The 12,970-nt window shown below is 43.2% G+C and overlaps 2 protein-coding genes across 2 annotated transcripts; both read right to left on the bottom strand.

Annotated features, from left to right (window-relative positions):
• Positions 1-4,081: 4,081 nt before the first annotated feature.
• H6S33_011186 (uncharacterized protein) lies at positions 4,082-5,972 on the bottom strand (the record flags this gene model as incomplete). The annotated part of the gene is made up of 4 exons (XM_044842959.1): positions 4,082-4,248; positions 4,460-4,726; positions 4,795-4,948; positions 5,040-5,972. 4 exons carry the CDS (start codon positions 5,970-5,972, stop codon positions 4,082-4,084), a joined length of 1,521 nt encoding a protein of 506 aa, XP_044695954.1.
• A 3,052-nt stretch (positions 5,973-9,024) lies between these two features.
• H6S33_011185 (uncharacterized protein) lies at positions 9,025-9,838 on the bottom strand (the record flags this gene model as incomplete). The annotated part of the gene is made up of 7 exons (XM_044842948.1): positions 9,025-9,042; positions 9,100-9,152; positions 9,293-9,302; positions 9,369-9,398; positions 9,554-9,603; positions 9,683-9,752; positions 9,821-9,838. 7 exons carry the CDS (start codon positions 9,836-9,838, stop codon positions 9,025-9,027), a joined length of 249 nt encoding a protein of 82 aa, XP_044695953.1.
• Positions 9,839-12,970: the final 3,132 nt, after the last annotated feature.

Here is a 12,970-nt window from a genome sequence, read left to right as displayed (position 1 = left end):
TATGCATATTGAAGTCCAAAGCTGTAACAGGGGCCCGAAGTGTGGAAGAGGGCTGGCCAATCAAACAACACTCGAGCACTTGACTAGGGTCGTTATCCCTCCAAGCCTCCGGAATGTTCCACCTGTTTGCGCGCGGGGACATTTATTAACAACGCCTCTCAATTCCCCACCAAGGTGTTTTTTTAGTGGTACCCCGAGGAACCCCGGTAGTTTTGCAAAAGCTGTCTACCCCCTGGTCCAGGGTTAGGGTTGTGTTCAGCCACAGTTGATCACTCGGCTTCCAAGGCAGTGGGCAATTAGATATGCCATAAATAGAGGCTATGGGGTCATCTGTAAGGGACAGATGGATAACAGTATAAAGTTTGTTGATGTTATTGGTATCTTGGCCAAATAGCTTCAGCCCTATGTGTATTATTGCTGAATAGAGTTGGTTGACAATAAAGATGGCGTTCTTAAGCTTAAGTCGAATAGTTATACGAGCAAAGCTTGTATGAATCTAGACATTTGATTAGAATGATATCATAGGCTCAAGCTTCCGAAACTAGTACTTTCTTAAGATTACTCACCAGTAGGTAGTACGTTCCTGTTTACAAGTGACTTGGAATCGATGAAGGGGGCCATCCACTCCCGTGAAGTAACCTGTTTAATGGATGTATCAGACTGCATAAGCGATAACCTGCCAGATAATGTAGGTCAAGACATATGTGAACAAATTATCATGTTTGATCTTCATGCTAGTGGAACAACCGACTAATCAAATCCAAAGGGCGCGTGCACTGTCTCTGAGAGTGAGTTTGACTGAGTGAATGAATGCGATGGAGAAGAAGGACGGCATACCTCGAAATAGTCCTGTGCTCAATCGTGTCACATATCTCATCTCTATGGTTTACCTCTTGTCAGTCCTGCATAGATATATAAAAAAATATACATACGTGGTTGTAGATGTTTTGTCTTGACCACATATGAGGTATTTGTAACTGCTGGTGTCCCGGGAGCCAAAGTACATAGAAGTACGCGCGTACATTGTAGGGCAAACATAAGCCCGCCCCGACCCATGGAGCGATCATATTCCCTCATAACTTCGACTATGCCCAAGGCAGCTGTGCCTCAAACCATCGGGAGGAAGGTGAGATATTATCTTTTGAGGAGAAAGAAGATTGGCCCCCAGTTGAATCATCTATTGATTGTCTCTATGCAGAAATCCAACCAATAATGTGGTTCGTTGGCCATATTCAATACTCCAATTGGCCAACCAGAAAAACGCCAAGCCAACCGGATGTTCGGCGTCCAGGACATCAGATTCCCATTCCCCGGGCCGATATGCAGGGAATCGTTGTAGCATCCAGGCACAACAAAGCTTAAAGGGTGTCTGGTATGACAGGTCATTCGAGATCATGCAAACTAGCACGGCGTTGAGGGTTTTGTGTCGGCCGAGCGAGTTGTCGCTAATTGACTGCATAAGATTACCCGGCTGAGCGAGCGAGATTCTATGATTCACTCGACGAATTTGAGCGACGTCATAAAACATATCAGAATTTTTTAGATATGAGAGGGTGGATTCAGAGAGAACGAAGATGGAGTGTGTGACTTATATATACTCCCCAATTTGTTGGATGGGAGAGATATATATGCAAGGGGAAGAATTATACTCACCAGTTTCACCCGCGCGGCCCCCACGCAAGCCCCCACACAAGATCCTAATGGGGCCATTCCTCGGAGGTCGATCTCCCCCGTAACAGAGCTTTGATATCATAGCTAGTCACGAGTATTGATGAGAGGGCTGTTACCTTGTACAAATGGCCGCACCATTGCAGGCTGGAAACAAAGTCCTAGGATAATGACTCCTGAATAATTGCTTCATGGGGTTGTTTACGATCGACCAACAAGCACAAATTTCTCAAGCTACAGTCACTTTAGATCTACAAAGATCTTCATGATGAGCGCCATAGTACTTCCCTTCTAAAAAGCCCTCATACCACCGCAATAAGTCGCTGTGGCCTAGTTCATGGGTAGTGCTACAGCGCCGATGTTTGGTGACTGGTTTCTCTCCGAGAAAATTGACTTCATACCGGAAGATATTGTATATTCTGCTAGCATGGCTCCCTTTACAGGCAGTTTAATGAGCTATAGTCATAGATCGAGACTTTTCCTTGTCCTTATTTCCCCATACCCCGACTAAATGTCGAGTACTAGACTTTACTCTAGCTATATGTCAACGTTTATAAGTGTATCAATTCACCTTAGGTAATGAGAAGAAGAGATAGGCCTTGCTTTTCGCAGCAGTACTGCCTCTCATGACGGGCAGAAGTCTCATATATATACATACCTTCAAGATCTCGGAATACCTCATGGAGGAAGGGCGTATAATGCATCTGATATAGGAGGCCTGTGCAAAATTACCATTTGTAGATGAGTGCATATGCCTACGCATTTAGCACTTAGGTATTAGAGTAAACTGCACTTGGGCTTTCTGATAAAATAGGACTAGATACATATCGATCAATATATCAAAAGAAGCCTTTTGGTAGCTATAGCCCGAGAAACGTCATACTCACCCCTCTTTGTTTGTACCACGACCTCGTATTATAACCGAACGGTGGAATTCTACCACCGATCATAAAAATTTTGGCGAGTACAATGGTTAAAATTATTAGCCTACAAAGCGAGCGTATAAGTAATCTGAGTAGTATGTGCTTTTCGGAGCAATTACTGTTATCTGCATTATCTCCATATATAAAATTGCAAGTGCAGCTGGTTCTCGGGGCTTTATACGCGTATACCACTGGCGGTGAATTTCTTTGCGGCCGGGCGTTGGTAAAAAAGGTTTTGACAAATTTACAGCCTTATAAACCTCGGAGCGTCTCGCCTTATGGAGTAATATAGGCCCTAATATCTGTTTCGGGTTAAAAAACTACATATAGTGTACATACAATTTATCGTGAGGCTGATAATACATATCCATGTCAAAGTCCAGCACTTCTTAAAGTGTGTCCCAGGTAATATATATCGGTAGCGATCAGGTTTATTATGATATATGCAGCCAAGACTTACTAGTGATAATACTAGATCACACTAGTAGATATTAGACAACCAAAAGGTTTGATTCTACGCCACAATTATCTCGTGCCTAATATATATATATTTATGTCATGGGCGTGAAATGATATTATGTACCAGAAAGTTTCTGGATCTGTCTTAGCTTCTCCGGTACGCTTTATGAGAAACAACGGTGCTTCACTTGTGATTATTCACTAGTGCCAGTAGTACTTACAATTTCAAAAGTTATGTCATTATGGAGTAACGGGCAACAGCTCAACCTGCACTTTGCACGTACGTATCCAGATTCTAGTCTAGTTTAGAAACTCTAGAACAATATGCGGATAACGATAGACAGGGAGCCAAGGAAAGAAGGCGTTGTGCCCGTACAGTAGCTTCGGAGGAAAACAGGATAAGGTAGAGTACATAAAACGAATCGGTATGACTACGCGTACTGCCGGTATTGGTGTGGATTGGAATATGCAAGGAGTTTATCCGGGAACCAAGAACTCGACAACTTCAAAGTCTACATGGATATACACTATCACGGAGCCGCACTTCCTCGGTATAATATATATTGGAATTCCTCTAATCGTCGGCCTCTCCGTGCTTGATGATATCACGTGAGTAAGCTTACATGCCTGATGTATATACCAGGTCCACTGAGTACCCAGAGTATTGATATTGACCCCAGGTACCAAGGGTATGGCACAGGCTGGCAGTTAGGACCGGTTGTTTCGATACCGGCATTAATATAAGGAACGTGCATCGGTAAGTATCTGGAATGGGAACAGCGCCATATGCATTCAAAAAGTGTTTTTTTTACTCGTCGATTCATAATTCGAGTGATGGAGTAACATGAATAAAACAAGATATCGTGAGGCGTAAAATAAACATAAACATAAGTTTCATAACCATCCAACGCCAAAAATAACAAAAGAGAGCCTTATCCAATCGAATCAGAATCCCATGAGCGCCTAAAAGATATCCTGGCCTCTAACCCAATTCAAAAACAAAGGAAAATAGACCAGCCAGTGAAAAACAATTAAGCCTCAGGATCTTTAAATAACCTTACAAGAGTACCCGGATAGGGCATGAATGTCAGCGTCAAATCGCCGAGCTCTTCCTTATTCGTATCCGCATTTTCTATCCTCTCAAAGTTCTGCACCATCCGCACAATAACATATGAAGCAACCGTTAATGCGAGTTGTTCTATCGTGCCACAGGTTAGTTAACACCCTTCTGTTACACGAAAGAAGCGAAGAGAAGCAAGTAAGATTGACCGAACCGAGCGAGGGGTATGATCGATCATGCATGAGGTGCAGGGGTTATGTAAGACACCACCACCACGCAAGGCAAGGCAAAGGTAAGGCGAGGAAGCTAGAGGCAATGATTTATCAAAGAAGAATAGAGGAACACTTACGTCCCAAGCATATTCTAGGCCCGCCGTTGAATGGCAAAAACTCCCAACCCCTAGGCTTTCCTTCACCCCATCTCTCGGGTCGGAAGATGTCCGCGTCCTCACCATAAATATCCTTACGGCGGTGAGCGGAATAGACGCTATAGACGCAGCGCTCTCCTTTTTCGATGAAGATTGGAGAAAGCCCGTCAGGGCCGCCACCAAGAGGAAGGGTAGTGTTTTTGTTTGCATACCGGAAGTTGGTAGGGACTAGGGGATAGAGTCGAAGGACTGGATTGTGTCAGTATCTGTGTGCAGCGCTTCTAAAATTAATTGTTAAAAGGCCAGAATTTATGTACCTTCATTGAGAACCCATTTAAGGTACTTTGTGTCCTTCAGTTGCTGATATGTCGGTGTGTCACGGCCGAAGTCGGTCAGGATCTCTCGGCGAAGAATATCCCAGACCCTTGGATTCCGAGCTAAAGAATAGACAATCCAGGAAAGAAATCCGGCCTGCATGATATATAATCCGATTATTAGCGGACTGCATCTAATCATGGTAATCCTGCAACTATAGGGATTTGGGATCAGAAAAAATACTTACAGTAGTGTCTCTTCCCGCCACAAGAATGTTCATCATCTGGTCCCTTAGTACAACGGGATCCTGCGTTTCGCGAGCTAATGCCTCAAGGAAGACATATTTCTCACTAGTCTTGCCCTTTTCCGATTTCTGTTTGTCGAGAGCCTGCTGCACAGACTCACCGATGAAAGCTTGTACATCTGCCACAGCCTTCGTGAACTTCTTTGGGCGGTAAAGCCACCAGAAATTCTCAAGACTGACTCTGAAAGAGATGACCTTCTGGGCATAATCGAGATCTTGTGCGAATTTCGAAGTCTGGCCTTGACAGAGTTGTGAATCAACCGACTTGCCGAATAAGAACGCGGTTGAAAAGTCGAGTGTGAAATTCAGAAAATACTCATGTAGATTCAGAACATTCCCACCGTTCTCTGCGAACGATAGTCTTGAGAAGAGATTCTGTACATGAGTCTCAAGATCTTCGAGGTCTGTGATTTGGTTCTTATTGAATTGTGGCTTCAACATTGCTCTTGAGTGTTCCCATCGGTGTCCATCAACTGTGAAGATTCCCTCACCTAGAACTTCACCCCAATTGTCATGTCGAAGCTTGCCCAGTTCGAAGTCCTTGAACTGTGTTGCCAAGATAGCCTTCATGTTCTCCGGCTCACAGGTCATGATCAAACGTTTCCCAGCAATGGAGAATGCAAATGTGTTCCCATTCCTGTAGAACGACTCTTGCTGGGTAGGCATGAATTTATGTGCCTTCCGTACCTTGGAGAGAATGAAAGGACGGGAGATGTTGAAGGTCCAATCTGTAGGAGCCTTTGATGGAGGAAGACATCCATGTTCGCGGGAGAAACGGGCGTTCTTGAAACGGCGTCTGAGGGCGAGAAAGGTGAGGTAGATGATGTACAGCCCAAGACCAGTGGAGATCTGGACGATGAGAGTTGACATACCCATATTCGTTGGCTTTGATGTGGTCCTCGGAAAGCTTTTGGGTTCGGAAATTTGTTTGGCTTGGTGGGGGTAAATTTGTTTCCGGAGAGGACAGTAAACTTAGGAGTAACGGAGGGGTGGAGGGGAAAACAGTGTCATATATTACGCACGTATGTATATGTACTGGATGAAACCATAGAACGGTTTCTAATATGCCACAGATTCGAAAGCTGAAAGAATGGATCATTGGGGCTGAATGGCGTCCAATAAATAGATTTTCAGTCCACCACCACCATGATACAATGAAACAGTGAGAACTCTAAAACACGTGGGCAAACACAGAGCGGACGGCTCACCGGCGCGGTATAGGGCTCTTGCTGGTAATGCACGAGATACATAGCATAGCGTAGCGGCACAGCTGATCAGTCCGGCTAACCGGTTCATGGTTTCGATTATTTGGGTTATTGGAATTCCCAGAAGTTTCGAGCCTCATTAGCAACGGGGTACAAAGTCAAGTCAGGGATGGATCATGGAGGGCGGGGCTGAACTACTAAATTTGTCGAGGAGGAATGAAGGATCGAAGGGCGTGCATAAAAGGATTCGAGCCCAGATTTCCACGTTAGTAACCGATTGTGGATGTGAATTAAGAATTATACTTATCACGATATATATAACCGCTCTCAATTCAACCAACTATCTCTAACCAGGTTTTCTTTCCCTTCTACCTGTAATGCCTCGCGGTCATGCAGTGGATGCGGTGATATGTATAGTAGAAATATCGATCAACTCCTCCGACAGACAACTAGGTTTGCTTAATTCGATTCAAAAAAGAGTTCCGGACCCGTCGTCCACTCAGAGAAACCACATGGAGCAAGTAAGTAACCGCTGCAGTGGGTCACGGCCTCCGTTATTAATTTAGAAGCCCCGTCCCCTGTGTTGCGAGCAGGTAGCCTGGGCTTGCTGTTCTTGCAAGTCATGAAAACGTTCTTTATCTTTTTTATGAGTAGCTTGGCGTTTGTGCACAAATTTATCTTTCATAAAGGCTTTTTTCCCTTTTTTCTTTCTTTTTTCTTTTTTAGATATTCGGGAAGACGTTCGGGAGTGATCCTAATATCTGGTAGTGATCATAATACGCCGTTATATAGAGTAAAAAGCGAACCAATACATACATATAGTTCCGTCCATATTCGAGTTATACCGTTATAATATCACCGATCCATACCTAACCAGCTACTTGGTACTGATATTTAATTTCTTCAGCTCGGGGGGCGAAAGAAAGTTTCTTATCGTTTGTGCCCAGTGTGGTTTGCTGTTGGCTCAAATAAATTCCAAATTCCGCAGCCTGCCTTCCGATATGCAGCAGAACTCGATTTTTTTCCTGTGGTGGCTTTTGTGATTCATGCACACACGTGGCATGAACACAGTACAGACAGTACTGATTATGTCAACAACATCATACAGGCATCTGAGTGGCTGTAGGTTGTTAATAGTAGGGATTAATAATAGCATTTCACAATTCTTGCTTGTTATCGCTGGGCTGGGAAAAGCCATGCATAGATGTAGGTCAGATCCGTCTGCTAATAAGTCCAACGGTGAAATCATAGTACGCGCTTAACGGTTTTTTTACGCGCTGTGTGTATGGGTGAGGCTGAACCCAACGCCTCTGACAGGCATGGGGAATCGAATCAATATTTGTGATACTATCGGCGTCCCCGTAAACATACGACAGCCAGGGGTAAATACAGGGAGGTTAACCAAAGCTGGGGCTGTAGTCAATTGCAAACATCGCATAGATTCTCACTCGTCCCTTATCTACACATCAAGTTATAGCGCAACATGCTAGTTAATGGGCGCAATCATGGCATGTCGACTAGACTAGACGTTAGAATAGAGTTGAAACACGATATCTCACGCAATAGGTATGTACATAAATACCAAGCGCACAGACGGTATCGGTATTCTATGGGTCGGGACTTTAGTTGAAGAGAATCAATCTCACTCTCCGTGTCTCAGATCGTCAAAAACCGTTCGTGCACCACTCACTGGTGCCGAGAGGTGCCAAGTTCTTTTGAAAGTAAAGGTTGGGTCAATTGTGACGGGGGACGTTTTTTTTTTTTTTTGTGGGGGACGTACACGTAAATACCTAACAGCTGTTAACCACGGTACTAAGGGTCCGTATCACACCGCCATCTATGCCTAGTACCCGTCCAGATAGTAGCATTCTTTGTATAGCAATCATAAAGACATCTCTCTCCATCCTGCCAGATAACTCGCTCATAAAGCCGCAAGGTTACCCTTACCCTTTAAATTGAAATAAAAATCAACTAAACGGTTCTTTCTCGGTTCATCCTAATCGAGACATATGTCCGAATGCCTCTTTCCGTTCCAACCAATCCTCCTAGATGAAAGCTCTGCTGGTCCTGCAGATAAGGCTTGCATAAACATCGACACGAATGTCGATTGACAACAACTGTAGGAGTACAATCACTCATTTAGCAAGTATAACACCTCCTTGGTCAGGTGACGTCACCCAGTTTCTTGAGTAGCATTGCACAGAAGCTTCTTACGCATCTCCACTGGTAAGAGTCCTTGGCTATGTACGTGGTAAATATCATCAACACATCTGCCCGAGCCCTTGTTCGATATAACCCTAACCTTGGAAATGAAATTGACAGCTCGGCGAAACCACGAGACACCTCCGATTAATAATGGGCTATGATTTCTTATTCCCATCTGACCCTTTCGATTTCGCTTTGAATTATTCATTAATCTATGCGGTTTAAAGGCTATAGATTTTCAATTTATGAGCCTATATCTATATTCTCAGTCAGAGTTTTTCCAGTTGAGATTGTATGATTATGCCGTGCCAGATTATAGAGTCGGGAAGCAAAAATTCCTTCCAAATCTAAAGCTCACCACAAGCACATAAACCCTGGAAGAAACCAATGTTGTTGGCATTGATTTTGAAAAGGCCGACGCCGGTATCCGGTAGTTCATTGTGTCAAGTAAACGTTTCTGCAAGCCTTCGGCCCTTGCGGTAAGATATGGTCCGGTTGAGTGAATAGTTAATTCTAGACTAGGGAAAAATAGTTACCTAAATTAACATTAACTATTAGAATTTGATAGTTATTTGCTGACCACCAATAAATACCGACGATTCAGCCGATTTGTGAGCCACCAATCGTTGCCTGATTTCTTCATTAACTGAAAGAGATGGTGATTCGTCAACACAACTAAATCTTTAACATAATGTGAATACCGGTTATCGCCCAGTTTATAATTACAAACGGTAAGTACCGATTAATAGTCAGAGAGGGGGTAGGGGGGATATATAATATGAATACCAGTTACTGCCTAATTTAAAATTATAAACGGTAAGTACCGATTGATAGCTAGAGAGGGGTAGGGGGATATCCACACCGAGCCTCCGAATATTTCACCAGCCAAGAACTACTCTAGCTAGGGAATGATATAGCCTTGCAGGGCCGTGAAAAAAAGAAATTCAAAATACTAGAAACACAGTCAGCCAGGCTCGAATACCAAGTGATAGTTACGCACGTGCAGAACTCAAGCTTAAGGTGTACAAATTGCGGGGTATACTATACAGATGGTGGGCTAGCTGGGACATAAACTTGGTGCCAGAAACTATTAATTTCTATATATCTCAATGAGAAACCTTTGGATCGTAGAGGTCGAAGTTCGGGCCTCATAGAAATGGCTTATATGTTCATTACCATTACATAGAAGATGGCACGTTATGGTGAGTCGGTAATTGGGATATCTGTGTCCAATAACAGATTCTACCTGTTGATAGACACAGATTACTTGCAGTACAATTAAGCATATCGTCAACTTGCCGAAGTAGGCTCTACCATTGAATGCAGGTCCATATTCGCTGTTGGATTAAATTTGCCGTCACCCAGTAAGTGGGTATTGTTGAATTGGCTAGAGAAATAAGAAGGAAGTAAGACGATGATTGATTGTATTGATCTATCGAACATGAAGAGGATTAAATCCTCTATTTATAGTGTAAACAAATGTAATTGTTTAACACGTTGTATAGTGATGAAAAAGACAGTCACAAAAGAACACGCATAGCTGACGTGACAAGAACACGTTCAGTATGGACAGAATCAACGAAGTAAAGAAACAACGAAGCAAATATTGTCAAAAACAACAGGTATAGGAGACGAGGTGCACGTGGTGCGGTCTAGGTCTGCAATTTGGAAGTTGAGCCCTAACCCTGTGTCGATCATGTTAGATCACTCGGACAAACTCACAAAACTAGAGATTTTGATCTCAAACTTTAATATATATAGTGAATAGTGCTAAGCTTCCTACTCACTAGGTTAGCAAACGGGGCGCAGGTTTTACCAATCGCAAAGAAAATGTACTACTTGAATCTTTCTACCAAGTCCTTGACGAACTGCAATATTCCCTTGGTCCTGAGGTTAAAATCTATAGTTGTGCTAGTAGCTGATATCACTAAGAATGAAATTGACGGTTTTAAACACTCTCGTAACTTAAGTGCACATATAGGCGGAGCGGCAGCCTCCAGGCCTTTGAGCTATAGACACTTTATTTCTCTCTCCTTCGGTTATGAATGGCGCTTCATATCAGATCGTACCGGCACCCCATATCAAAACAGGTGTGAGTCCTTGTGGAGCCGCCTTGGTGAATAGATTAGTTTCCTATCGATAGGTAGGCTTCGAGATATTTCTGATGCGTAAAGACCTCTTGTGAGGTATCGTAAATAGGGAACCTTCAACCTTTAGAACATGACCAAAAAAGTGTTGCACGGGGTAGAACATCTGCCTTACCTAGATTAGCGCCCTTGCGACAACTTCCCCAAGAAAGTATGACATGGTTAAGAAGTCTTTCATATGGTGGACTGTCTGGTCAATTGGTATCCGCCTCGTTTCCACCGCCGAACAGTTGTGATTCGTGAAATGATGATATAGCTTGCCAAGTCTCATTCTATTTCACTTATTCAGCAATAATATAGCAGATTATTGGTTTTCACAACTTTAAGCCGAACACATCAGGGGAGAAATAATATGAAGGAGCGCTGGTTGATGGGAAATGAGTGATTTGACGATCCATGGAGCAACAACCGTACATCCTGTTGATGAATTTCGAAAAAGCGATTTGGTTGATAAGTTCTATTCTCATGGGTCTTGATGAAGAGTATGGGAATTGATTGATTGATTACTTCATTGATTGTATGCAAAAGAGTATTGGAAGGGAAGAGGGAACATTTCGAAAATGGCCCGACCAGGAGGACGGATCAACTGAACCATTTCTATCCACGTAGTCTATACTACATGTACATGTAGTTTCGTACCCATCTCCTACTTAGCAACATACATGTATGCTAGTCGGGTCGCTGGGTCTGACTCATATGCCATCAGGTGGCTAGCCCGGTAGCGGTAATTTTCCACATTTAATGCCCCTGCCTGGGGTACAAGTACTTCTAAGGAACCGCCTTGAGGTCTCTTGAATATCTTAGGATGTGCTGTTCTCCTTGAACTCTTAATATACGACGTATTGTGAAAAAGTAAGGTTATCATGTACAGATTCTCAAGTCGAGTGATGTATTATGAAGGAATATGCCACAGTCGCCCAGCAGCCGGGCCCCAATATCGTGGCACAGTCACAGATTTTACCACAGATAAATCAAAAGTGATCTAAGTGAAGTAAAGGCTACTAATCAGGGTAGAGTTACATTGAGGTCCCTGTTTTAAATACCGCTTGGCGTCTTGGCAAGCTCACAGGACCTTTAATTAAGCATAAGCCCATCCGCGCTTCCCATCTTTCTAATTTACTCTATGTAACTTTTCCTTTCCTTCGTCTGTTTTATTTGGAGCTCGATTGATTAGCGACAACTAGGTGCTGGCTTCGTATGCTGAGCTTGATCAATTAAGTCAGGATTAGGGGTTTATGCTGGCCAGCAAAAGGGCAATAAAGATCAGTCCAGCGCCAGATCCAACATTGTGAAATAGATGAGAAAACAACCACATGTTTCAACTGCAACATTCCTCCCACCTTTGTGAGTCAAGGTGTTTCTAGAAAGGCATTGAGTCATCTGTGTTCACGGGCTATCAGTCGAGAGGAATTCGTACTGATATCGTTCTATTCGTTCTATTCATTCATTCAGACAAATGTTATAATTATGCTTGGGCCAACAGAACTAACGTCATCCTGATAAAAATAACAGCAAAGATTTGTTATCGATGAGAATGTTATCTGGATCTTTGTTCTGATTATCGTCTCGTTGCCGATGTTTTGATTATGCATCTCTGTTCAACGAATAGCAAACATCACTGAGAAGTTTGATATGTTCCGGATAGAAGATTGGTTCAGCCAAAGAGATCAATGATTCTTATGATTACTCATAGATTGGTAGCACAACATTGCTCTTGATAATCATGGACCTCAAGACCATCATCCTGGGCTTGCGGTTGAATTCAAGAACCGCAACGTAGATATAAATCATAATCCAATGAGCTTGATCATGAAGATTACTTCCATCAGTGAGTTCCTAGGCCAATTGAAAACTGACTTAGAGCGGTACGTTCTTAAGTTCTAGATCCCTACGAGACTTTTCTTTCTACGAAAAACGCCGACGAAAATTTTGAGATCCGCAGGAAGCCGAAAGCCGACAGGAATCCAGCGCAGGGGGTATACCAAGCCTGGATAGTTTATATGTGCTCATAAAATCTCAGTCAGATTTAGTTAATGCCGCTGATCATAAACACTGACTCGGCATGCATTTAAGGACACATGCTAGGTGCTTTTCCAACTATTGTTGATGCTGCGCAGTATTTACTTGTTGACATACATGATCGATAGGAGAAAGTGTTGAAAGTGTTGATATATCGAACGAATCTTGTGGGCTGTATAGGGTCCGAGCGTCCCATCTATGAAGGGATGACCTTGGCGTATGCGCAGTATGTAGTAACACAGGATGATGCCTTGCACCAACCACACGTACAAGGCTGATATAAAAACCTGTTCCTGTG

The sequence above is a fragment of the Morchella sextelata genome (genome assembly GCF_020137385.1).
Source record: "Morchella sextelata strain SCLS chromosome Unknown scls_6, whole genome shotgun sequence".
In the NCBI taxonomy this organism is placed as follows: domain Eukaryota; kingdom Fungi; phylum Ascomycota; class Pezizomycetes; order Pezizales; family Morchellaceae; genus Morchella; species Morchella sextelata.
Note: the sequence above shows the minus strand (reverse complement) of the source record. Positions and strands in the feature narration are given on the sequence as shown.